This window comes from Ovis aries, chromosome 19, assembly GCF_016772045.2.
Source record: "Ovis aries strain OAR_USU_Benz2616 breed Rambouillet chromosome 19, ARS-UI_Ramb_v3.0, whole genome shotgun sequence".
Taxonomy (NCBI): Eukaryota; Metazoa; Chordata; class Mammalia; order Artiodactyla; family Bovidae; genus Ovis; species Ovis aries.
The window spans coordinates 58,386,307-58,411,006 of record NC_056072.1 but is presented as its reverse complement, the minus strand read 5'-3'; the positions used below and the strand labels follow the sequence as shown (position 1 = coordinate 58,411,006).

The 24,700-nt window shown below is 53.9% G+C and overlaps 1 protein-coding gene and 1 long non-coding RNA gene across 7 annotated transcripts in view; one reads left to right on the top strand and one right to left on the bottom strand.

Annotated features, from left to right (window-relative positions):
* The window catches only part of NUP210 (nucleoporin 210), a 91,126-nt gene extending 77,127 nt beyond the window's left edge, over nucleotides 1-13,999 (bottom strand). For 4 of the 5 annotated variants that reach the window (XR_006057124.2, XM_027957836.3, XM_042236459.2 and 1 more), the window contains exon 1: nucleotides 13,648-13,999. Coding sequence is in view for 4 of the 5 variants with exons in the window: in XM_027957836.3 (XP_027813637.1) it covers nucleotides 13,648-13,820 (173 nt within the window). In the remaining variant the exon portion in view is untranslated. Of the gene's footprint in view, nucleotides 1-318; nucleotides 12,341-13,647 lie in introns of those variants that run through there. The other variant, XM_042236458.2, reaches the window with a different exon arrangement.
* Nucleotides 14,000-14,124: 125 nt separating this feature from the next.
* On the top strand, nucleotides 14,125-24,008 carry LOC121817284 (uncharacterized). Of its 2 annotated transcripts, none has more exons than XR_006057125.2 (2): nucleotides 14,125-14,520; nucleotides 23,632-24,008. It is a non-coding gene; the product is annotated as an uncharacterized LOC121817284 (long non-coding RNA). The 2 variants fall into 2 exon arrangements; XR_006057126.2 differs by having other exon boundaries at nucleotides 14,125-16,460.
* Nucleotides 24,009-24,700: the final 692 nt, after the last annotated feature.

Sequence of the window (24,700 nt, the reverse complement as noted above, 5' to 3'; positions counted from 1 at the left end):
TGACAGGGTAATTCCCTGGAACTGGAAATAACTCTCAGTGGGGAAAGTGCCTACAGCCCCCAGGGAGGAGGACAGGCCAGGTACCCGCTGATCTCTAGGCTGGGTCGCGCATATGGCAGCTTCCCAGACGGTCACCTCCCTACCCAACAAGCTCTGCAAACCCAGAGCCCGCCCACAGGAACCAAGACAACAGGCACTACGGCCCAGCACACTCAGGGCCAAGGTTACGTGAAGGTGGGCAGAAGGGCAGGTAAACATTCAGATGGACGGGTCCGCAGAATCCGTGACTTCCCTCGGAGACTCGGGCCTTGGACTAACCGGCTGAAGGGACAGTGTGATGAGCAGGCACCCAGGGTTAGCGTGAGGCTTCTCATCTGAGACCTGGTGTAGCAGCAGTTCCCAGGGGAGCGAGATGCAGCGAGTGGGGAGGAGCAGAGTGGACTCTGCAGAACCGGGTGAGCACAGCCACTCGGGAGGTCAGGAGATCGATGCTGAGGTCAAGGCGCTGAGGTCAGGAAGATGGGGTGCTGAGCTCAGGGACACGGGGTACGGAGGGCAAGCAGGCATTGGAGGCCACAGGAAGGAGCTAAGATTTATTCTGAGGACAATGACCAGCCCCTGGGCCATCTTGAGCAGGTGAACGTTCTAATCTGATCCCCACTTTTCAGAGCGCAGTCAGGGCTGCCCTCCATGTGCTCCAGGCGGGGAGGCCCCAGGGAAGGGCACCTGTGGTCCCCAGGGCTGCGTGCAGCACTGTGGTGCCCAGCAGGGAGTGGGCACTCCCGAGTCATGGCTGCCACCCCCGCCCTGGGCTTTCACTGCCTGGAGCCTCAGTGTCCTGGTTTACTTAGAAGGAAACTTGTATAGTCTGCTGTTAAAAGGCAATGGTGTGAAATATACCCAACTGACGTCTCCAAGTCGACGCAAGCCTCTCCAAGCTCAGCACGGACGCTCAGACAGGCGAACACACAGCACCCAGCAGGGTATAGCAACGCCTCTACTCTGAGGATGAACCTCACCCGAGGCCGAGGGAGACGAACGTCCAAGCCCCCAGGGAAATGCACCTGTGGTCCCTGCAGCAAGAGACGTCCCCCGAGAACGGTACATTTCAGAGACCAGTGGAGACAACAAAGATTGAGCCCAGATAGGGAGGAGCGAGATGGTCCGGGGCACAGCCTCGCCCCACACCACAGAACTGCGGCAGCTTCGTTGTTCCAAGGTGATTTCAAAGGGCATCAGACCTCCCCACACGTGCACAGAGGCTCACAAAGCTGCTGTGGGAATTAACACAACATTGTAAATCAACTATACCTACCTCACTTTGAAGGAAAAAAAAAAACCTGACATGGAAACAAGAACAGAAAACACAGAGAGCTCAGACCTGAGAGACCGGGAGACAAATGTGACGGAGGGCGCAGCTTGGATCCAGGGGACCCAGGGGCAAAGAAGGAAGCTCAGTGGAGGCCCTGACGCAGCCCGAGCCAGCTAGAGTTTAGTCAGCTCAAGTTCCAGGGCTACCGTTTCCCGTTCTCAGCAATCCTGGTCTGGAAGGATGGTAACTGCAGGGGAAGCTGGGCGAAGGCACAGAGGAACTCTGTGTTATCTTTGCAACTTTCCTGTAAATCTAAAATTGCTCCAAACTTTAAAAAAAACTTTTCAGTGACAAGGGGAGTGAGGGATGAATAGGCTGAGCACAGAGAAGTTTTAGGACAGTGAGACTACTCTGTGTGATACTCCAATGATACAGTCGCGACACATTTGGCTGGCCACAATGAATCAGTGCCGGCTGTGTAACGGCACACAGACGTTGATTGTGATGAGGTGTCCACGCAGGTACAGCTTCCCAAGCGGCGCTAGGGGTAAAGAATCTGCCTGCCGTGCAGGAGACCTGGGCTTGGTCCCCGGGTCGGGACGATCCCCTGGAGAAGGGCCTGGCTACCCACTCCAGTACCTTGCCTGGGAAATCCCATGGGCAGTGAGGCCTGGTGGGCTGCAGTTCATGGGGTCGCAAAGCGTCAGTCACAACGGACCACGAGCACGCACGCGCGCACGCGCACACACACACACACACGTGCAGACTCACCGACTGAAACAAATGCCCCATCTGGTGGGGATGTTGACGGTGGCAGATGCTGTGGGGGGAGGGGGTATATACAGGAAATTGCTGTAATTTGGGCTCATATTTTTTAATCAACCTAAGACTGCTCTTTTTAAGAGTCTGTTGTAAAAAAATAAGACAGCCCATTGTCTTCTGCTTCTAACTTTGAGAAACAATGTGGGGAGCCCTGTTCCGTGGCCCCTGGGAGCCAGGAATCCAGGCTCTAAGTCCCTCCCCAACCCTGAATCTCAGGCTCCTCAAGAACAGGGATGACAAGCTCTTTTCGCACTCCCTCAGGGCAGTGAATTAATCTCACTCTCCCAGTAAAGAAGTCAACGCGGATAAGAGCAGACTGCCCTCATTTAAGTCCAAGAGGCCTGGAGTCCTCCCAAACCCAGGCCCCCCATGAGTGGCCCCTGAGATGCCTGCAGCCCCGGAGCCTGGCCGGGGGCACCCCACCCCTCATCCAGGGCCTCCAGGGCTGCAGGGCTCTGCTAGGTACAGGGACAGCCCTAAGCCGCCCTGTCCGAGAGAAATACACCGCAAAGCACATCTAAATGTCCTCGCTGCCTTCTTAAAAAGCAGTAGGTAGGGGCTTCCCTGGTGGCCCCGCGGTTAAGACTGCACTTCCACTGCAGGGGTGACAGTCTGCTCACTGGTTGATCTTAATTTTAATGACGCGTATTATTTCACCGCAAACATCCCGATCATCCTTATGACCCGGGGGGCCCTGCATTTTGGACACAGTGAGTGGTCCCGGGGCAGGCCTTCAGGGGATGGAGAGCCCTGGGGATGGTGTCTAATCCCAGCCTGGGCTCCCAGCAGCTCTTAAAGAAGCCCCTCCTCTTCACACTTAGGGTGGGTACGAGGGCAGTAAGTGCAGCCTGGAGATAACACAGACCAGCCAGTGCAGCCGCCCACCGCCCACTCAGGACTGCAGCAGGGTCCAGCCAGCAGACAGGGGCTCCCGCTCAGGGGAGCTAAGGGCAAGGGAGCCACGGTCCACCCTCACAGGGAGCTGGGGTGCTGGAAAGCGCACCCCCCACCACTGCCCCCTCTCACCCGGCTCTAGGGCCCCACATCTGAAGCTGGCGGGCTCATCCCAACCACCTAGAGGGCGTAAGACAGGCTGGAGGGGTGTCTCTGTCCCCACCAGAGGGTCATTCTCGGTTACCTTGGAGGATGCTTGCAGGCCCGTGTGCTCTGGCTGTGCCTTTAAGAGCAGAGAGCCCAGCAGGGGCCTGGTGTCGGGTGTCCCTGTCACTGGCGTGAGTCAGTGGAAAAAGCACTTTCTAAGGTGCTTGTCAAGGGATTCGAAAGGGAAGGGACCCCTGGAGCCCAAATTCAGAGTGGGGATTGGGGGCAGGGGCTGAAGACTAGGAGCGGCAGCAAAGGGGGCTGCCGCTCCACCCACAACGTCTCCTAAGGGGAGAAAGCCACACACACAGCCTGCTAACAGCGCCTGCTTCTGACCCTGGGGATACGGGTGTTCACTGTGTTATTCCACCCTCTTCTGCGTCACTCTAACTTCTAAACAACAGCACTCCCCGCCAGCGTTAGATGGAACTTGGAGAGTTGCTGTGCGCTCGGAGGAGTGAAGTGTTGACGTGACAGTGTCAGCTGTGACCCTTTGTGACCCCACGGACTGTAGCCCGCCAGGCTCCTCTGTCCATGGGATTCTCCAGGCAAGAATCCTGGAGTGGGGTGCCAGCGCCCTCTCCAGGGGGTCTTCCCCACCCAGGGGTCCAACCCCGGTCTCCCGCACTGCAGGCGGGTTCTTTACCGTCTGAGCCTCTACAGCCCCCGGAGTGAAGGCGGGCTGGTTTAGGGCCTCTCTGAGGGCCAGGGTCAGGACACAGGGCTCCAGACCCAAACGCGGATGTTCCCTGCCGTTCGAATCACGTCTCAGTCCCTCAGAAGTGCTGTGTCTGCGTCTCAGAGCTCTGATCACCCTGAGAGCTGCCCGCAGAGGAGGCTGGCTCCCTCCTGGGCTGCGAAGGGAAGTGCTGATCCTGTGCAGTTCCGGAAAGCTGCTGCCCCCGGGACCTGGCAAGAGAAGAATCACCTCCTCCACGCAGGGAGGACGGGCCATCCTTCACAGACACGACGGTTAATCACCTTGCAGCCCGAGCCGGGCAGAGGGAGTGGAGATAAGGGGGGATGACAGGCAGGAGCCCCTTGAGTGCGGCAAACGCAGAGATATCCAGACACGGTTCTTTTAAAACACAGAAGTGTGCTGGGGCCGTGCGGCGGCTCATTTCACGTGTCAGTCTGGCTGGGACATGAGGTGCCCAGCTACAGGGTCAGACATTATTCTGGGTGTGTCTGAGGGCGTTTGGGGATGAGATTAGCACTTAAACCAGTAAACCAGTAAAGGAAATTACCCTCCCCAGTGTGGGTGGCTCTCACCCACTCAGTTGAGGCCTGACTAGAACAAAAAGCCCCCACTCGTCTACGCTAAGTCACTTCAGTCATGTCCAACTCTTTGTGACCCTGTGGACTATAGCCGCCAGGCTCCTCCGTCCACGGGATTCTCCAGGCAGGAACACTGGAGTGGGTTGCCATGCCCTCCTCCAGGGGATCCTCCCGACCCCGGGATCGAGCCCGCGTCTCTACGTGTCCTGCTTTGGCGGGCGGGTTCTTTAGCACCAGCGCCATCTGGGAAGCCACATATATATCTCCTATTAATCGTGGGTCTCTGGAGAACCGGAGCAATATAGGGAGGGCATAGAAGATAATGAAAGGCATTGTCTACCCTGTGTTAAGCCCAGAGCTAAATCCTTCAATCCATCAGATCACTTAACCCTCCAGCAGACGTGTGTGGATAAAGCCAAACTGAGACTCAGAGAGGTTGAGTAGTTTCCCCAAAGCCACACAGCCATGAGTGGCAGGGCCAGTGGTCATAGCTGTGTGAGCCCAGATCAGACCGTCCTCGCAACACACGAGTGCTTTCCCCAGAAACACACGGCGCCACAGAGCAGCGAGGCGCAGATGAGCTTCTTTTAGATTGAGTCTCTACGTCTTTTAATTAGCCCACATTCATCTTTACTGTTTCAGGAGATACAAACGCATCAAACGTATGAGCTCCTAAATGTTAATATGGAGGAGCATCTCCAGTGTTCCCAAAGGTAGTCATTTTGAAGGAAACAGGTCTAGCACAGGCAGGACCTTGAAGAGGCAGCGTGCAACAGCGGCTGAGTGGCTGCAGTTTGGGGAGGAAATATCAGAGTGCATTCCTGGGGCAGCTGTGAGGGGCGGGGTCTGTCCATCAGCCGCCGGCTCCAGGGTATCTCAGACAAGGACCGAGCGGCCTCCACAAGGCTGGCCAGAGAGCTAACAACCAGACCGTGCCCACGCTGCTTGGGGAGGACCCAGGCGAGGAAGGCAGGGAAAGAGGGAAAGACACCACGCGGGCCGCAACGGCTTCCCCAGCCTGACCTTTGTGGGCTCAGAGACGGCTGGGCACTCGGTAGAGAAGACAGGGTCTGCGTGGGGTGGAAGGCTGGGACGCCCACGTGGGAACCAGCCCTAACAGCCAGGTCATTTGGATACAGCCTCGCGTTTGCCAAAGAAGCACGTTCAGGCTCAACGGCTTTTCTGCACAAGAGCCTTCCTCTGCCCCCAGTTTTTCTGTTTGCTGTTTTACTTGTTTTAAGTTTTCTGTTTACTTTATGCTGGCTGCACCGTCCTTTGTTGCGGTGTGCAGGCTTTTCTCCAGCTGCGGCCCACAGGCTCAGCTGACCCGTGGCACGTAGCGTCTTATTTCTCTAACCAGGTAATCATGCCCACGTCGCCTGCATTGGAGGGCAGACACTCAGCCACTGGACCACCAGGGAGGGCCCTGCCCCCAGTGTAAATGCACTGATGCAGCTGCTCAGAAGGGATGAGAGCTGCTTCAGCCTGTCCATCTGTCCTTCCGTGCATCTTCGCCAGAGGTCAGCAGGCCTGCCCACCCTCCCTGCTCACTCGCCCCAAGGCCCGCAGGAGGAGCTGGCCCTCCCCAGGCCCCTGGCACAGGCGGTGCTGGCAAGATGGCCCTGTTGTCTGCCGAGAAGGTGAAGGCCTAGGACAGCAGGGCGCTGCCACACACCAGTTCTGTGACCTTGAACAAACAAGTCAACGTCTCTGGGCCTCTGTTTCTGCATCTGTACAATGGGAAGAAAAATGATACCTGTTGCAAAGGGTTGGGGTGGCCTGGATAGGATGATAGACACCTTATCACAGGGCCTCGCACACAGTAAGCTCTCAAACTCAGGAACCAGGAGCAGGTGCCCAAATGAGCGCTTGTGGCCCTGAGGTGTTTGGTGAGATTCCAACCACAAGAACTTTTGATTTTTAAAGGGAGGAAGAGAACAGGGGTCCTTCTAGATTGTCATCACTGATGCCTGACCTGCCCATCCGCTTCCCTGAGTGAAGGGCCCCACCCCCAACCACAGACAGACATCCTCAGAGCCCCGAGTCAGAGCAAAGAGTCAGAGGTGGGTTTCCCGGCTGTGCTCCCTCCCCCCAGCTCCCCTCCCCCCGCCTTCCCTGAGCTTATGCTGACCCCACAGCCGGTTCTCCTTGGGGTCCCTAGTGGACTCATTCATTCATGCATGAATCCATTTTTATTGGGTTTTGTGCGATGTTCCAGGCACTTCCGAGGTGCTGGGAACACAGCAAAGCACCAACTAAACATCAGCACCCCACTTCCCGGAGCTCACTTTTTGGTAGGAGGAGAATAAGAACAGACAAATGAGTGAGACCAGGGCTGTGGACAAACAGAAGCCAGGGGAGGGAAGGGCTGCGGTTTCCACCTGGATGCTGAAGGGAGCCTCACTCAGGCGGGATGTGTGAGCAGGAGGGGCCCCCACGGGGTCCCTGGATAACTGCAAGAAGGGCATTCCAACAAAAGCACAGGAGAGCGCGAAGGCCCCGAGACCACGGCAGGCGTGACCCTCCTCCCCGCCAGACTCCCTCGTCCACAGTCCACGGCGTGCTCATTTCTTGCCCCTGCTGCACGCAGGTAAGACCCTGGTGCCAGTTTGTACAGATGCCCTTTAAGAGGTTGACAGGCATCCTTGGAGGCTCAGATGGTAAAGAATCTGCCTGCATTGTGGGAGACCAGAGTTCAATCCCTAGGTCAGGAAGATCCCCTGGAGAAGGAAATGGCAACTCACTCCAGTATTCCTGCCTGGACAGTTCCATGGAGAGAGGAGCCTGGTGGGCTACAGGGGTCGCAAAGGTCTGGACACGACTGAGAAACTGGCACCTTCATTTCGGTTTGTTATGGAGTCTCTTCTACTCCAAACGTGCCTCATTTTCTGTTATAAGTGACTCCTGAATGCTCTGCACGTATTGAGACCATTATATGGCTTTTCTTCTTCATTTGGTTCATGGAATTGTTTATTGTTGGTCAAGCAATTACACTGATTGGTTAGTATTAAACCAACCTTGCATTCCTGGGAACCAGCCCAGTTGGTCATAATCCATTACCCTTTTTATATTTTTCTGGACTTGATTTGCTATTTTGTGAAGGAATCTTGAACTCTGGGTCTGTGAATTTCTTTTTCTTATAATATTTGTGCCTGGTTTGCAATCAATGTAATATTGGCCTCATAAAAATAAACTGGGAAATGACTGTTCTTTCTCTTTTTCCTGAAAGAGTTTGTAGAGGATTTGTACTATTTCCTCCTTAAATGTTTCACAGAATTTACAAGTGAGGCAACGCAGGCTTGTAGTTTTCTTTATGAGAAGGTCTGTGGCTGTAAACTTAATTTTACCAAATGTCCTAAGCGGACTGGAAGGCACCAAGGTGTTCTGAGAGCCCTCCCCCAGGTCCTGCACAGGAGAGGGGGCGGGGGCACCCCACAGCTGGGGGAGCCTGTGGCGCAGTGCCGATGGCCTGCGGCCATGTTGCCTCCTTTCCTCTAGAATTTCTCACCCACATTCCAGCAAGACCACCCCCTCCCCCTGCCAGATCACAGCAGCTCCCGTCAAGGGCCCAAGCTGAGCAAACCCAGGGTACACACACCCTCCCCACCCCCAACACACACACACACACACACACACACACACACACACGGAGCCGGGTAAATGTGCACACGTGGGGACCTGTGTGCAGGGGACCCGTGTTGGGTTTTGGCTGCCCAGCCTCTGCCCCCCGCCTCAGTAACAGCACCCAGCTTTTCTGTGGCTCTTCTCCACCCTCAGACCATGAGGTTCCAGGCACCCATGCTCCTGGGACACTGGGAGGCCCGGTCAGGAAGCAGTGTGAACCCTGGGCTGGAGGGGTCCAGACCCAGGGTGTGCCCCCACAGCAGTGACGGGGTTTGCAGGGCTGGAACTGCTGTCCAGGGAGCCCCAGGCAGAGGTCCAGGCCTAGGACCTCAGACCAGGCTCTGCTGACCTCACTGCACCCTGTGTGCAGCCTGAAGCAAACGCTGCCAAAACAGAGTTTATTTAAACTTTACGTAACTTCAAAGTTTATTTAAACTTTATTTAAACTATTGTGGTTTGAGTTTCCTGTCACATGCAGGCAACTCAGGACAGTCGAGCCAAGTGAAACCCCGACTGAACTCTTCAAGACATGTTGTCTCATTTCATTCAAACTGCTGGTACTATATTTTTTAAAAAAGAAAAAAAGTGTCATTTATTATGTGCTTATTATGTGTCAGGCACAGAACGAAACACAGCACAAATATTTTATTTGCCTCCCAACAAGCCAACTGAAACTTCCATATGATACCCACGGAGACAACAGCATGGATGGGATGCAACTTGCCCAAGGATACATTCCTAGAAACACCTCAGTGAGGTTGGTCTCTAGACCGCTCACCCGGACACCACCCTCCCCTCTTGTGATAAATGCACCCAGATCGTTCAGAACAAAGCCAGCAGACTCCCTCTATCTGCAGTTGCCCACAGGAGCGTCCAGGCCGACAGACCTCAGTGAAAACTGACTCCATGCCCTCAATTACCCCGACCCTGCTTACATCCTTAATCCTGCTTCTCAGCGTACCGTCCACTTTCCGAAAGCCCTACTGAAGGAACCTGAGTAAAACGGCCATTGATGAGAAGGCACATTTCCTGGGCATCCCAGGACTGAGAAGGCACAAGCCTGTGACTCGCCTTTTGTTTTTTAAGTGGGCCTTCCCCGCCCCCCCAGGTTTTGTTGAATTTGTTGCAACAGTACTTCTGTTTTATGTTTTGAGCATTTTTGGCCAGGAGGCATGTGGGATCCTAGCTCCCCGACCAGGGATCAACCCCACACCCTCTGCACTGGGAAGCAGTCTTAACCACTGGACCGCCGGCCAGCCCCTGTCACCTGGCTTTGAACTTGGCTCTGCTCGGTTCCCTATTTGCGCAGTGGGTGGTCACTCTTGAGGTGTTTTGTTTTCAGGATTGAGTGGAGAGTAGCACGCAAAACATGCAAAGGAATTAGCAGAAACGCTGCTTCTGCTCTGTGGCTGCCTCGGCCGCCCCCACCTGCAGGACTCAAGTCCCTGCCTTTGGGCCTGGGTGTCTGGCCACCCACCCACCATGGCGGCTGCCTGGACACTGGTGCCTTCCCCAGTTCCCAGCCCCTCTCTTTCTGCCTCCAGTTATATCCAAGTTACCCTTTTATCATTTTCCTACTTTAATTTAAAAAAAATTGATTCTTCTTTATTGAAAAGGTACTTTAAAAAGTTTTAAAGTACCACGCCCTTTAGGCCATGCCCTTTAGGCCATGCCCTGAGGCATGTGGGATCTTGGCTCCCCCAACCAGGGATCTAACCTATACCCCTGCAGTGAAAGTGGAAGTCTTAACCACTGGACCAGGAGGGAAGTCCTGCAAAAGCATTTAAAGAGGAAACTGTCTATCACTCGTGTATCATCTGCCTTCCATCTGAAGCAACCATAAAGACAAACATGAGTGAAAACAATGTTGCTACTTCCAGGGATGGGGGTGAAGAAGGAAACCGGCTGATACCACAGTGCGTTAAGGAGACTAGAAGGTGGGTGTCGGGGCTGGAGGCCGGGAGGAGCGATAGCGGACCCTGCCTGAGTCTCAGTTTGGGAAGATGAAAGAGTTCTGGAGATGATGGCGGAGATGGCTGGACAACAACGTGAACATAGCTGGCGTCACTGAGCTGGACGCTTAGAGACGCTTACTTTAATGATATGTGTATTTCACCAATTTTGTTTCTTAAAGAAAAAATAGAAACACGCTGGCGCCAGAAATGAAATTTATCTTCAGGGTGTCTAACCGGACATGGGAACCCAAGGACAGGGGAGGTCAGGAGTGGAAAAAGGAGAAGTAATGGCTGTGCAATGAAGAGGTGGGTGTGGGCAGAGGAAGACACCCTCCACCCACTGGCTAACCGTCCCCCCAACACACACACACACAGACGCAGGGCTGACAGGGCGGAAGTCACCGCGAGAGCAGAGTGGGGTGAGGGTCAGGGACAGGCAAGGGGAGCAGGAAGAAAACCACCCAGGAAGCAGGTAAACACACTTGCCGTCACCTCCTTCTGTGGGTCTGGGAGGGGGGACCCGAGCACCCATGGGGGAACCAGGACCCGTGGGCCAGGGTAGGGGTGGGGGCACAGCCAGGCCCCGGTCACCAGCCCAGCAATCCACTCCAGTACTCTTGCCTGGGAAATGCCATGGGCAGAGGAGCCTGGCACCCTACAGTCCATGGAGTCCTAAACAGCTGGATACGACTCTCCGACTGAGCGTGCACCCAAGCAATGACACGAAATATCAAAAAAGAACCAGGAACTTGTCACAAAACCAGCAATACTGGTGTGACGGGAGGGGTTCAGTCAGGTCTGGCCAATTAGCCAGAGGCTGCACATCCCCAAAGAGGGTGGGTCAGAAGGCACCGTCCCCTGTCCCCTGCCCCCTTCCGTGGGCTCCTGCCCGATGGAGACCACCACTCAGCCCCCAGAGCACCGGCCTCCCGAGGCTCGCACTGATGTGTGCACAGTCTTGACTTGAGAATCTCTATAGCTCTCCTCACCTTAAAATTGCCTGAGTGTTTGATGCTATAAAATCAAGAAACAGAGAAAGCAAACTGAAAGCCTCTGGCTCAGGTGTGCAATGATCCAGAAAACTGGGAGCTGGGCTGAAAATGCAAAGGTTGGGCAAACACTCCCCCAGGGTCCAGGGGCGTTTTCACGCTCTCTGTTCTCCACTCACAGACTTCACAGTGACCTCCTCGGGTGAAGAAGAAGGCGGATAGAAAGCTTGCCTGCACACCCACTCTTAAAGTTCCAGGAGAGACTCTTCAAAAACTAAAACAACACCTGACTGGGCTAGGAAAAGGGGACTGAAAACAAACATTTCCAGCGCTTAAAGAACAGCAGCTTTTCCTGTGACGTTAAGGGAGAAATCACAGCACCAAATACCTCTGAGACACTCAAGCAGTCACACATTTGCAAAATAAAAAGACTATGGATCAGATTCAAAACAAGTTATAAGGTACTTAGCACTCCCCTGGTGCATCACAGATTAGGCATTTTTCGTTGTTGTTTTTCCCCCTTCCTCCTAAGAAGCTAGATAGGTAAATTAAAATCCATCAGTTTTTCCAAAAACAGCAGGTAGGGGGGAAGAAAAAAAAAACCAGTTGTTACTTCAAAAACAAAAAACACAGCTCTAGAATCTCAGGAAGCAGCACACAAGGACACCCAAGGGGGCTCGTCTGAAGCCAGCTGTTTGTAATAGTCGGCTTCCTTTTCCTTGTTCCCATGTTAAGAGAAGAGACAACCTCAACCATAGAAGGAGCACAGTCTCGGGCCAAGTCTGGGCTGACAGCTGATCCCCCAACACCAGTCAGGGCCCTGGACAAGGATGCAGAAAAGTCAGAGCGAAGCTCAGCCTCTGATACCAAGCCGGAAATACGACTCACCAGGTGCAGAAGGCACTAACCCGAAAGTGTGTCTGGCTAACTGCACTGTCATTTCAGGAGGCGACCTTCAGAAATCGAATCGGCACTAGCAACGCATGCAGGGGGCTCAGTGGGTGAAGAATCTGCCTGCAATGCAGGAGACGCCGGTTCAAGCCCTGGGTTGGGAAGATCCCCTGGAGGAGGGTTTGGCAACCCACTTGAGCCTTGCTGCCTGGAGAATGCCATGGACAGAGGCGCCTGGCGCGCTACAGTCCATGGGATTGCAAAGAGTCAGAGACGCCTGAAGTGACTCGGGAAAAAACAGTCGGAGCCCCAGCAGCATGCTCTCTCGATATCCATGGACTACTGGCCCCGCAGACTTAACACACTCTGGACTCTGTAATGCAATCACACCTGTTATAGGCTAGCCTGGAAACAAGCAACCAAATAAAGGAGCAGGGTGTAGCGTGTGGGCGGCACCCCTCCCTTTCATCTGCAGCAAGGTGGCAGGGAGGTGTGGTAGGGCCTCCGCCACACCCAGCACTCAGCGCCCTGCTGGGAATGAATCTCCTGCGAGTGGAGGCCTCCGCAGGCCGCCTTGTTCTCCATCCGAGGGATGGAGCAGCTGGACCGCATCGCCCAGCCACCTTGGGGTGAGGCAGACCCCTAGTCTCATTAGCTCCTGGGCTTCCCAGATCACACCCCCCACAAGGTGCAGAATTCCTGAGCCCCCAGCAAGCTAGGCATCCAGGCCAGCCCTGCTCTGTGGGCAACCTGGGGTGAATCACCAACCATTCTTTTGCATCTTCCATCTGTAATGTAGCTGTGTTAGTCGCTCGGTCCTGTCTGAGTCTTTGCGACCTCAGGGACTGTAGCCCACCAGGCTCCTCTGTCCATAACATTCTCCAGGCAAGAATACTGGACTGTGTTGCCATTTCTTTCTCCAGTGTAGGTGTATCATGTGTTAAAAACCAAGGGTTTGTCCGAAAGACCTCTCATCAAAGGCTTACATTCCCTCCCGAGACGCTGCACTGCTGACTCAACTCCCGCGCACACCTTCCCGGCTTCCCCACAAGCCGGGTTCCCACACCAGGCCGGCGCCAGGAACCAGTCACCAGACAGACTCCAGCGAGCTGCCTGCGTCCCCATCCCAGGGCTCTGCAGGGCGCCGACCACCCCTCCCGGAGCCTGAAGGAGAACGGAGTGCGACCACGTGGACGCGCATCCCGGCCCGGCAGCTCTCCTCTGTGACCCTCTCCCCCAGCAGAGGGTCCCTCCGGAAGCCCCGGACCGATAGGTCTTCGGAGGCCCTCAGCCGCGCCCGCCAGACGCCTACCGCTGGGCTCCCGGCCGCAGCCCCGCGCCCGGCAGGCCCCCTCCCGCGCGACGCGCCGAGGCCCGGGCGGCGCCATGCGCAGTGGCGGCGAGCCGCGCGCACGCCGCCGGGTCACGAGCGGCCAGCAGCCGGGGCCGTGGCCGATCGGCCGCCAGCCCGGGGCCCGAGAGCGCGCGTCGGCGCACCTGCTGCGCGGGCCCGCGGGGGAGCGCGGCTCCCCGCCTCCCGGCCCGGCCCGAAGGCCGCGCGCCGCAGGCCCCGCCGGACCTGCCCGGGGGCCGCGGCCCTCTCCCCGCGCCCGCGCACCTGCAGCGCGCCCGCCCGGCCGCCCGCGTCCCAGGCCCGCGCCGGGCCGCTGCTCACCAGCGGTAGCAGCCCTCCGAGGCCTCCAGCGTGAAGTTCACGCGCGTGGCCCGCGTGAAGGGCAGCAGCACCTTGGGGATGTTGAGCTTGGCCGCCAGCGCGCCGGGCCCCAGCGCCAGCAGCCCCGAGAGCAGGAGCAGCTGCGGCCGCAGCCCCCGGCCCCCAGCCGCCATCCTCGCCGCGCGTCCCCTCCCGCGACCCGGTGCCGGCGGCCCGCGCGCTCCCCTCGCGCCCTCCGTCCCCGGCCGCGCGCCCGGCCGGCAGGTGATAAGCGCGGGAGGGAGTGGGGCGGGGCGAGGGCCGCGGCCCGGGGCCACTTCCTGGGCCCCGGCGGGACCTGAGCGCGGGAACTGGAGGGGCCGGGCTCGCAGCCCCAGCCCCGGGCCCTGCGGGGCGGAGCGAGGGGCTGGGGCGCGCCCGGGGCCCCGCGGGGGGGTGGGTGAGTGGGACGGGGCGTGCGCCCGAGTCACCGCGGGCAGGGCGAGTACGGCGCCGGCCTGCAGGACGCCCGTCGACCGCGCGGGAAGCGCTGCACGGTTTCCCGGCCTCCACGTTCGGTCCCCTGGTTTCAGACTCCTCTCCGCCACCCGCAGCCATTCACTGGGCCCCAGGCAGCGCCCCTGGCCAGTGAGCCTGGCCAGGGCCTCACAAACAAGTCAGCCAGGCTCCTGAGACCTCGAGCTCGGTCGGAGGAGACCCCCATCAACACGCGAAGGAACGGGCTCCCAGGAAATCCGGAATGTGTACGCATCCTGGCCTGGGCATCCAAAAGAGGCGCCTAGTTCCGCAAGTATGAGCCACCTGCTGAAGACCTGGACCCTTCTATCTCCCCCAGGGAGGCACTGTGGTCCCCAGTTTTCGAGGAGAAACAAGGTGAGTTGGCCTGAAGGCCGCTCAGCCACGAAGGACAGCGCCGAGGCTCTCAGCCCCCAAAGCCCTGTTCTCTGCGCTGCACCCCCTCTCTTCCTTCCGGAAGCCATGGGAGGTTACTCAAAGGGCAGATTTAGGGGCTGACACCGCCAGAGCACACTCTGCCAGCCTCTGCCCTCAACTGCACGGCAGGGAACGCTCAGCATCAGTGAATTCTGGGCGCAGAAGCCTCCGATCTTACATTCAATCTACAGGTTGTGTTCTGGGTTTGTAGTTGTCTTTGTCCAGACTTACAGGAGGAGAGGGCTCAGCATGTACCCTACTCCCAGTTAAGATGATAATCCGCTGCGCGGAGGGGAGGCCCCAGCCTAGTGGGAGGTCAGGAAAGGGCGGAGCGAGTGCCCAGGGGCCCCGGTGTGAAGGATCCAGGAAGTGTGCCCTGAATTGTAACCGGGAGGCCCCCTGATCCCCTGGAGGAGGGCATGGCAGCCCACTCCAGCATTCTTGCCTGGAGAATCCCATGGACAGAGGAGCCTGGCGGGCTGCAGCCCACGGGGTCGCCAAGAGTCGGACAGGACTGACAGACTCCGGCCCCCTGACGACCCTGTCTGAGGGTGGAGGGAGAGGCTGAACTTCAGTCCTGCTGGGAAAGGCTTCTGGGAGGAGGTGGCCCCTGGGAGGAGGTTGGGCAAAGACATCTCACTGGGTCTCAGAGAGGCCCTGATGGCCTGCCCTTCAGGGGCCAGCCAGCTTTGTGACAGTAGGGAGGAATGTTTGGGGATCACACTCAAAGCCTTTCCTGGCGGCTCAGATGGTAAAGAGCCTGCTTGCAGTGTGGAAGACCCAGGTTCGATCCCTGGGTCTGGAAGATCCCCTGGAGAAGGACATGGCAACCCACTCCAGTATTCTTACCTGGAGAATCCCATGCCTGGAGGAGCCTGACTGGCTGCAGTCCATGGGGTCACAAAGAGCCGGACTGGACTGAGCTATTTCACTTTCACTTCCACTCAAGGCCTAAAGGCAGAGAGAGCTCTGTGAGCTGGGCTCTTCCCTGTGTGGAGCCAAGGGCTCTGGGAGGGGAAATTCCAGGGGGCTCTCTTATGTAAAGAAATGAGAGCTGTATGAAAAAAAACAGCCCCAGGGTGGGTGTCTGTGAGGAGTTCTTAGTGTTCTTGTTTGCGTGTTTTATTGATTTGTTTTTTTAGTAAATAACAGATGGTTTAAGCTAAAAAGGCTGAAAAGAGCTCATAGTAAAAATGACTCCCCCCTCCTCCCCCTCACCCAGTCCCCTTCCCAGAGGCAATCAGTGTTTTCTGGTTGGGTATGCTTCCAGACAGATTTTATGCATATATAAGCAAATACATGTGTGTGTATATTTGAAATTCATGATGTACCTCGTCATGTTCCAATCTGCCCAGTTAAATTGGCAAGCCAGGAGCCTTGTCCAGCAGATAAGTAAATACAAGGAACTCGGTGGGCCACTGGGGATCTTAAGCCCGTCTGGTCCATGGGCAGCATGAATCCCTGTGACCCCAGCTTTCCAGATCTTCTGATTATTGAGGAGAAATCAGTGATGTCGATTTGTAAAGAAAACATCTTGAGTGTAAGTGAATGTAATTTATCTTGGACATTTATCCCAGGAAAATGAAAGCTTAGTTTTCACAAAAGCCCATACATACAGTGTTCAAGGCAACTTTCTTCAGAACAACCCAGCACTGAAAACAGCATAGGAGTCCTTCCATGGGTGATGGAAAAACGGACTGGTCAGTCGACACCATGAAATGCTACTTGGCAACAAAGGAAAACAACTGATACACTCAGTAACTCGAATTCAAAGGAAATTATGCTGAGTGGAAAAAAGTCAATCACAAACGGTTACATATGGCATAATTCCACTCATATAACATTCTTAAAAATGGCAAAATTATAGAACTGGAGAACAGGTGAGTGCTTGACGGGGTGAGAGTCAGACAGGGGAGGGGATGGTGGTGATGTGGCTGTGAAATATGAAATCTTTGTGAGGATGGAAATGCGTCTTGACTGAGAAAAGGTGAACGTGTTAGTAGCTCAGTGGTGTCTGACTCTGCGACCCCATGGATTGTAGCCGGCCGGGCTCCTCTGTCCATGGGATTCTCAAAGGCAAGAATACTGGAGTAGGTTGCCAGCCCATCTCCAGGGGGTCTTCCCAACCCAGGAATTGTAGCTGGGTCTCCTGCACTGCAGGGTAAATCCTGGTTACAATATGTCCCATTGGTTTTTCCTAATTGACACATACTTGATTTATCGATACAATGTTGCCTTAGTTTCGGGTATACAGCAAAATGATTCGTTTACTTTTTTTTCAAATTCTTTTCCATTATAAATTATTACAAGATATTCAAAGAGTTCCCTGGTGTCCTATAGTTCTGCAAGAAGTCACCATTGGTGGGGGGGGGGTGGTGCCGGGGAGAGGGTACACAGGCTCTGTCTTAAACATGTCTCTGTCTGTGTCTTAAAACTGCATGGGAAGGACTTTCCTGGTGGTCCAGTGGCTAAGGCTCCAGGCTTCCAACGCAGGGGACCCGGGTTCCATCCCTGGTCAGGGAACCAGATCCACGTGCCACAACTAAGACCCAGCCCAGCCAAATACACAAAAAAAACATTAAAGAAAGAGTTGCATGTGAATCTATAATTACCTGAAAAGAAAAAAGTTTCATTATGCAAAGGGAAAAGCAAACGTACAAACAGGCCTAACAGAATAATCTCGGTAGACACAGCTTGTTGGCCACCTTAAGGTGCTTACCTTAAGGCAGTCAGGAAATTTCCCCTGAGGAAACCAGCCAACAGGAAGCAACAAAATGATGGACAGAACATTTCCCTTCCCTCTTTCTTTTGTCCTTAGTCCTGCCCACCCCCACCCCAGCCCAGCCCCGCCCAGTTGCCCACGGTGTCTGGGTCCCAGACTCTAAGCAGCACCTGCCTTCTATGTGTGATCTGCGTCCATGCCCTGCCTCTGGGTACCTTCTCTGGGAATCCAGTGCTTTATCTGAGTTTCAGGGGGCCAGGGGGCCTGGCCTGAGCAGGCCATGCTGCCCCAGGCACAGAGAGCCCCCGTGGAAGGAAGGGACCCACGTTCGTCTGCCTGATAAATAAAGTGAGACAGGACAGTGACTTCTGTCAGTGTGTGCCATGCCTGTTGTCTCCCACCACTCAGAAAAAATGTGCAGCCCTGAGAGCTGGCTCATTGGAAAAGACTCTGATGCTGGGAGGGATTGGGCGCAGGAGGAGAAGGGGACGACAGAGGATGAGATGGCTGGATGGCATCACGGACTCGATGGACGTGAGTCTGAGTGAACTCTGGGAGTTGGTGATGGACAGGGAGGCCTGGCGTGCTGCGATTCATGGGGTCGCAAAGAGTCGGACACAATTGAGTGACTGAACTGAACTGAACTGAGGACCACGGGTACTGGTATTTCCTATTTGTCTTCAAATCAAACCGTTCACATTTATTTAAGGAGACTTTGTCAGTTCTGTAAATAGGAATGCAGCATCATTTGCTCAAATAGTAGCCATAAAATAAATACAATGAAACAATAGGATGCCATGAGTCTACCAGGAGACACTGCTTCCGGAGCCCAAGGCCCACGCTCTAGTTCCTGGGAGGAGGACCACGCCCCGGCCGACAAGGACCTTTCTCCAGGAGCGAATGAGGGTCGAGAGGGGATTTCAAAGGCAAGCAACCTGCCTCTACTGGCACGCTGTCGTATTAGAATCCATCTCTCAACTGTTTGCAACAAATATATTTTTTAAATGGTGCAGTGGAGAAGCTCACACATCCACAGTAGTTGCTAGAATAGCAAAACGAAGCCCCCGGCGGGACCCTCCACCCCCACAGCCACCGCTGTGGCCAGCATTGCTCCTTCTGCAGCCGACTCCAGCCCCTAACCATCTCACTTGAAACAATTCCGAGACATCTTACCATTTCATCTGCATTTCAGTGTGTATCACTAAAGATAAGAACCCTTTTACATGTACACGATAACCACAAAGCTATCACCACATCTAAAAAACGACCAGTAATTCTCAGTCATAACATATCCAGAGTTCAGACTTCCAACTGTCATAGCTTTTTTTTTTTTCCCACAAATTGTACTTTCAGAATCAGGATCCAAGTAAGGTGCACACGTTGCAATGGGCCGAAATGAGCTTTTAATCTGCAGGCTCCCCGGCCGGCTCCCTGCCTCCAGGCGTTGTCTGTGTTCCTCTCGCAATAGCAGCTCCTCTTTAGCGCAACTTCACGCCCGCCTGCCCACCCCCACGCCATCCATCTGTGGGAGCTGCCCGGCAGCCGTGGTCCTCCCGCGGCGTGAGGCCACAGCAGCTTCTAGTCATGGTCCCTGAGGATTAAGGTAAAGGTGGGGGGTTCCCGCTGTGGGCCTTCAGCACCATCTCTGAGATGGAAACCTCAGCATTTAGGGAAATTAAAACAAAAGAAAGAAAAAGGCTGGGCGCGATGGAACAGCTCCAACCCTGGCAAAATGCTTTCTAAAACTTCAAGGGAATGGCACCGTCTAATTAGGCAGAAATTGCAGCTTTTTGCCAGTGCTCAGACACGCCGCCTGCTCGCCGGATCTCGTTTTGATTTGCACATTCACGCTCACGAGGGCGGCCTTCCCACACTTGCCACTTCCATCCCCTGCCAGGATCAGGGAATGCCCGGGCCAGTTCTCTGCCCCTGGACCGCCGAAGCCCTCATCCTCGCCGCCCAGCTCTCTTCTTCCCCGAAGACCTCACTAGGGGACAGTGGAGGCAGGGAAAGCTGACTGAAGCGCCACACCGTCAGGCCCCTCGGAAGTGCTGGCACGCGTGCCATCCCACCGCCAAGCCTGACGCCAGCAGCCCTGGAGAGACACAGGGGGTCTCGACCTCACCAGGCCACCAAAAACTGGAGGAGGGGGTCTTCCCTGGTGGGCCACTGGCTGAGACTCTGCGCTCCCAACGTAGGGGGCCTGGGTTCGATCGTGGTCAGGGAACTGGATGCCACACGCCACAGCTGAGAGCTTGCAGGCCACAACAAAGGTGGAAGATTCTGCACAAACGAATCTGAAAAATACTGGAGGAGAGTATGTCCTAGCCCTGGCTTCCCAGATGCGCCCTGCCCACCACCAGGACGCGGACGCTGGTACCAGAGTGGTTGACACACCACAGTACACGCCTGCCTGGCCCACCCTCCAGAGCCCCCCAGATGCCTTTGGCAGAAGAGTCTAAACTCCTCCGTGATCTTAAGGCCCCTCCAGGTGTATCTGCTTCCGACACAGCATCACCTCTTCCGTCCACCTCCCAGGCCCTCCCATCCAGTGGGACACAGTTGGCTATTTCAGCCTCTTAGGAATGAACGTTTTTTTGTAACACTCCTTCATAAGACAAAATTATTGTTTTGATTTTTTAATTAAAAGATATTTTTATTTTTTATTAAAAATTAAATAATACAGCCCCAAAGGGAAAGCTAATAGATTATTCTTTTTAATTATATTAGTACATTTCTTAAAAACATGCTTACATATCTGCCCATTGCAGTAATAAATAACATCAGGGTGTACGGGTCTATTTACTAAATAATGCAATTAAAAAGAAGTTTGCAGTTTTGGTGGGGGTGAGGATTCCACCTGCCAATGCAGGAGACGCAGCTTCCATCCCTGATCTGGGGCAATCCCACCCGCCGCGGGGCGTCTAAGCCAGTTCAGCACCGTTGAGCCCAAGCTCTAGAGTCTGAGGGCTCCAGCTACTCATGCCCGTGTGCCCTAGAGCCTGCACTCTGCAACGAGCGGCTACCACAATCGGAAGCCTGCACACCGCAGCTAGAGAGTAGCCTCTGCTCAGGGCAACCAGAGACAAGCCCGTGAGGCAAGGAACACCCAGCATAGCCAAAACACGTAAATAAATAAAATTATTTTTAAAAGTCATTAAGGTGATAAACTTTACATGAACTTTACCACCACCACAACAAAAGGATTTTTTTTTAAACCCTTAACAGTAGCCACAGGGACTCTTTAGAACTTAAACCTACAGAGGCTTCCAGGCGTCTGTGTATTTCATCCCTGTGTGATGAATTAGAAACATATGGTGTGTCTTTTATCACTGCCATTAATCCTGCCTGGGCATGGTGGTTACGGAGACCAGACCGACTTCAGTCCATCCTGTTGCTGGGTGCAGCATCTCTGGACAGCGCACCTTCGTGCTGTGGGCAGCCCCCAGCCCTTCCTCGGGCACAGCTTTCTCTGAGGCCTCTGCATATGCTGGTCAGACGCCGTCCCTGCTCCCTGTTGGCTGCGTGGCCCTGAGAAGGTTACACCTTCATTGACAACATGGAGTTCCTCATGGTCTCCAAGGCACAGACATTCCATTAAGACACGTAACCTTAGGACAGGGCTTAGGACACTATGTAGTCAATTACTTTCTCCACAAGGAGGACGTTCCTCTTCCTCAGACAGAAAACACTACCCAGATTTCTTCCCTTTGAATTGTTTCCCAATATTTAATAATCGGGTTTTTTTTAACATAAAATCTAGCTTTATAATTTCTTTCAAAACATCAGAAGTTTAAAAAAAAAAATCAGAAGTATTGGCAACACGGGGCTCATCTTTCCACAGGGTAAACGACCTGCCAGACACGAGTGGCCGACATCTTTTGAAAGAAGGATTTTCGACCTCCCCAGTTTGCCACAGTCTCCACCACTCCCTACTCATCCCAATGAGCTTGACATTGTACAGAAAGGAAAATTCAAACCCAGGAAACAAAATACATTAGGAAACTTTCATTTCACCCAGACTTGCCAATGCAGTGATCAGGAGGAACTTTAGGTTTTCCCATAACTTTCCATATGTCCACTGAAGCCAAGGGGCCGCAGTTCCGGCGACCTTGCAGCAGGCGGCAGATTGTCCGCCCTCCGGCCGAGATGCCTGTCAGAGCCAAGGATGACTTCCTGCGTGAAGCTGCGCTCTCCCTCCCCGCCCATCCCGCAGGGCACTTGTTTTCATTTCGCAGAACAGCCAGGAAACTTTAGCTAAACTGTTCTGGGGGTTCTTTTTGTTTCTTGTTTTGTTTTTGTAACTCTTGGCCTGGGCACGTGGGATTTTAGTTTCACAACCAGGGATCGAACCCTCGCCCCCTGCAGTGGAAACGCAGAGCCTTAACCACTGGACCAACAGGAAGTCCCTAAACTGCGGACAGCATCACAGTATTTACATCACAAAGGTGCACGTTAGACTGCGGCGGATCCTAGTGTCCTTTAAGTCAGGTGGAGAAGGAAGTGGCACCCCACTCCAGTGTTCCTGCCTGGAAAATCCCGTGGACAGAGGAACCTGGTGGACTACAGCCCAAGGGGTCGCAAAGAGATGGACACAACTGAGCGACTTCACTTTCACTTTCACTTTAAGTCCGAACGTGACTTGAGTGGATAATTTAGGTTCTGCATCCATTAGAAACTTTGATGAACTCAAAGTTTAAGTAGCTGGTGAGGGTGGAGGGTGCGGTTCTTTGCTCCCATTTTTACTCCGTGGGCCCAGAATGCTTTCTGCAGGATTGAGAAAGGCAGTGTCTATTGGGGAGGGGAAATTTCCCTCTCCCCCCATTGAGTTCCTGTGGCTGAGCTAATAATAAAATGGACACAAGACACGTAAGTAAATAAATTTTAATTTGTGCTCATAGAGGTTTCACAGTAATGGGACCTAAGAGGTGGCCAAAGCAAGCAGCTTGTATATTTCTTTAGACAAAGAAACAATAAATTTGAGAGGAATTGACAGGAAAAAGGAAATGAGGCTTTGGGAACTCTAATCAGAGTTGGGCCTTGGGGTGGTAAATTAAAGAAGTAACAGGTTTGTTTATATAGACGCTCCACCATGGATCCCCTGTTTCCTTCCACTTCCAGATGCAGGCAGTGGCCCTTTTACAGGAGAGATTTATTCCCTGCTTTTCGAAATGCAGAGAGGAGGGTCACAGGTTCCCTCTTGTGCTAACATCTATCTCAAGTGTTAGCCTCTCAGCTGTGTCCGACTCTTTGTGACCCTAAGGACTGTGGCCCTCCCAGCTCCTCAGTCCATGGACTTCTCCAGGCAAGAGTACTGCAGTGGGTATCCATTCCTCCTCCAGGGCATCTTCCTGACCCAGGGATCGAACCTGGATCTCCTGCATTGCAGGCAGATTCTTTACCCTCTGAGCCACCGGCGAAGCCCTGAGTAATTTTAACTCAGAATAACCAGTGTGCCGTTAGGACCTATCTGGGGATGGCCCGACCTGGCAGAGATCATCTTCGCTGGAGACTTCCCACTTTCTCTCCTGCCATTTTTATCTCAGGGCAAAGACAGAAGTTTGTGAGAATATATGCAAGTTCTCCACCAGCTGCAAATTAGAGCTACTTGAACGCGGTGTTAGAGTCAGTTGGTGGAGAGCTGGAAAATCATACAGAGAAGCTAAACATACAGAGAATTCCCAGGAGAGAAAGTCCCAGCGACCAGTACACAGAAAAAGATCTGCCCCCTCCTTGAGCCCAGGGAAAGGCAAACTGAAACAGGAAGGAGCTGTCTTTTCTCACTGATCAGATCAGCCAGACTTTTAAAGTCTGACTCTCTCGAGTCTGAGCGAAGGCAGGGGAACTGAAGTCTCTTGCACGGCTGGTGGAGGTGTGAATTGCTCCAGCCAACTGGAGATTTTCAGTACATGTGTGTGCAAGTCCTTGGAAATCTGAGACCAGATATGTTTCCGAATTTTTAAAAATAATCTCTTTTTATTCATTTATTTTGGCTGTGCTGGTCTTGGCTGCTGTGCGGGCCTCTCTCTAGTTGTGGCCAGAGGGGGCTGCTCTCTAGCGGCAGGGGGCTGCTCTCTAGGCGGGCTTCTCACTGTGGCGGCTTGTCTCGCTGCGGAGCACGAGCTACAGGCTGCAAGGGGCTGAGCAGCTGCAACGCATGGGCGCTAGAGCGCAGCTCAGTGGTGGTGGCACGCGGGCTTAGATGCTCAGACACGTGTGGGATCTTCCTGGACCAGGAATCGGTCCCCCGATTGCACTGGCAGGCGGGTTCTTTACCACTGAGGCGCCAGGGAAGCTGCTGTTTCAGAATCTTTTTCTTTTTCATTTAGTTTGAAAAGTAAAAGGTGCAGAAGCCCATCTTTGCAACACCACTCCCAGTGAATTCAGGACCAGCACCTACTGTCAACACTTCAGCTGCTCTTAAGCATCAGTGCTCACACTGAATGGGCAGAAGACTTTAAACCGTCTCGACACAAGTATGTCAGTTTTCACTGCAAAGGACTTTGATGAGAACTTACAGGCAAAGTGATGTGAGGGGTTTTGGGGGGTTGTTTTTTTATTTCAGAATGGTGGGGAGGGATTTGGATCTGTATTTAGTAAACCTGAACACGGACATAGCTCAAGACCTAGCAATTCATCTCGTACATATGTACCTTAGAATATGAGATTTGAACTTTTTTTCTCAATTAAAAAATTCTGAAGCATAGCTGATTTACCATGTTAATTTCTGCTGTGCAGCAGAGTGACTCAGTTGTGAAGATGCGCGGTCTTCTCCACGCTCTTTCCCCTTGTGGTGTATTGCAGGGCATCGCTACAGTTCCCTGGGCCATACAGCAGGGCTTTGTTGTTTATCCATCCTGTATATAACAGGTTGCACCTACTAACAGAATCTGAACTTTTCTGAGTGCAACCCGCAGTATGAGAAACACCAGTCAGAGGCTTCCCTGGTGGTCCAGAGGTTAGGGCTCCGCGCTCCCACGGCAGGGGGCATGGGTTCGATCCCTGCTCAGGGAACTATATTCCACATGCTGTGCAGTGCCGTTGAAAAACAAAGCAACGCAACCACATGTGACCCATTTCACAATGCTTTGTGGGAGTGAAACGCAAGTTTCATGAAGCAGCATTCACCTTCCTGCAGGTGACCATTCTGATATCTTCTGTTTCGTATTTCATCATTTGTGTGTTTAATACGTGCCAGACATAGTTCTAAGCCTTTTTCCCTATATTTCATTCTTTCAAAAGTTCTTGGATAACAACTCAATGATAAAAAAAAGCCAAATAACCCAATTTAAAAAATGAAGAAAGCGCGTGAATAGGTATTTTTCTGCAGAAGATATATAAACAGCCAATGGGAAGATGTCCAACATTATCAGCCACCAGGGAAATGTCAATCAAAAC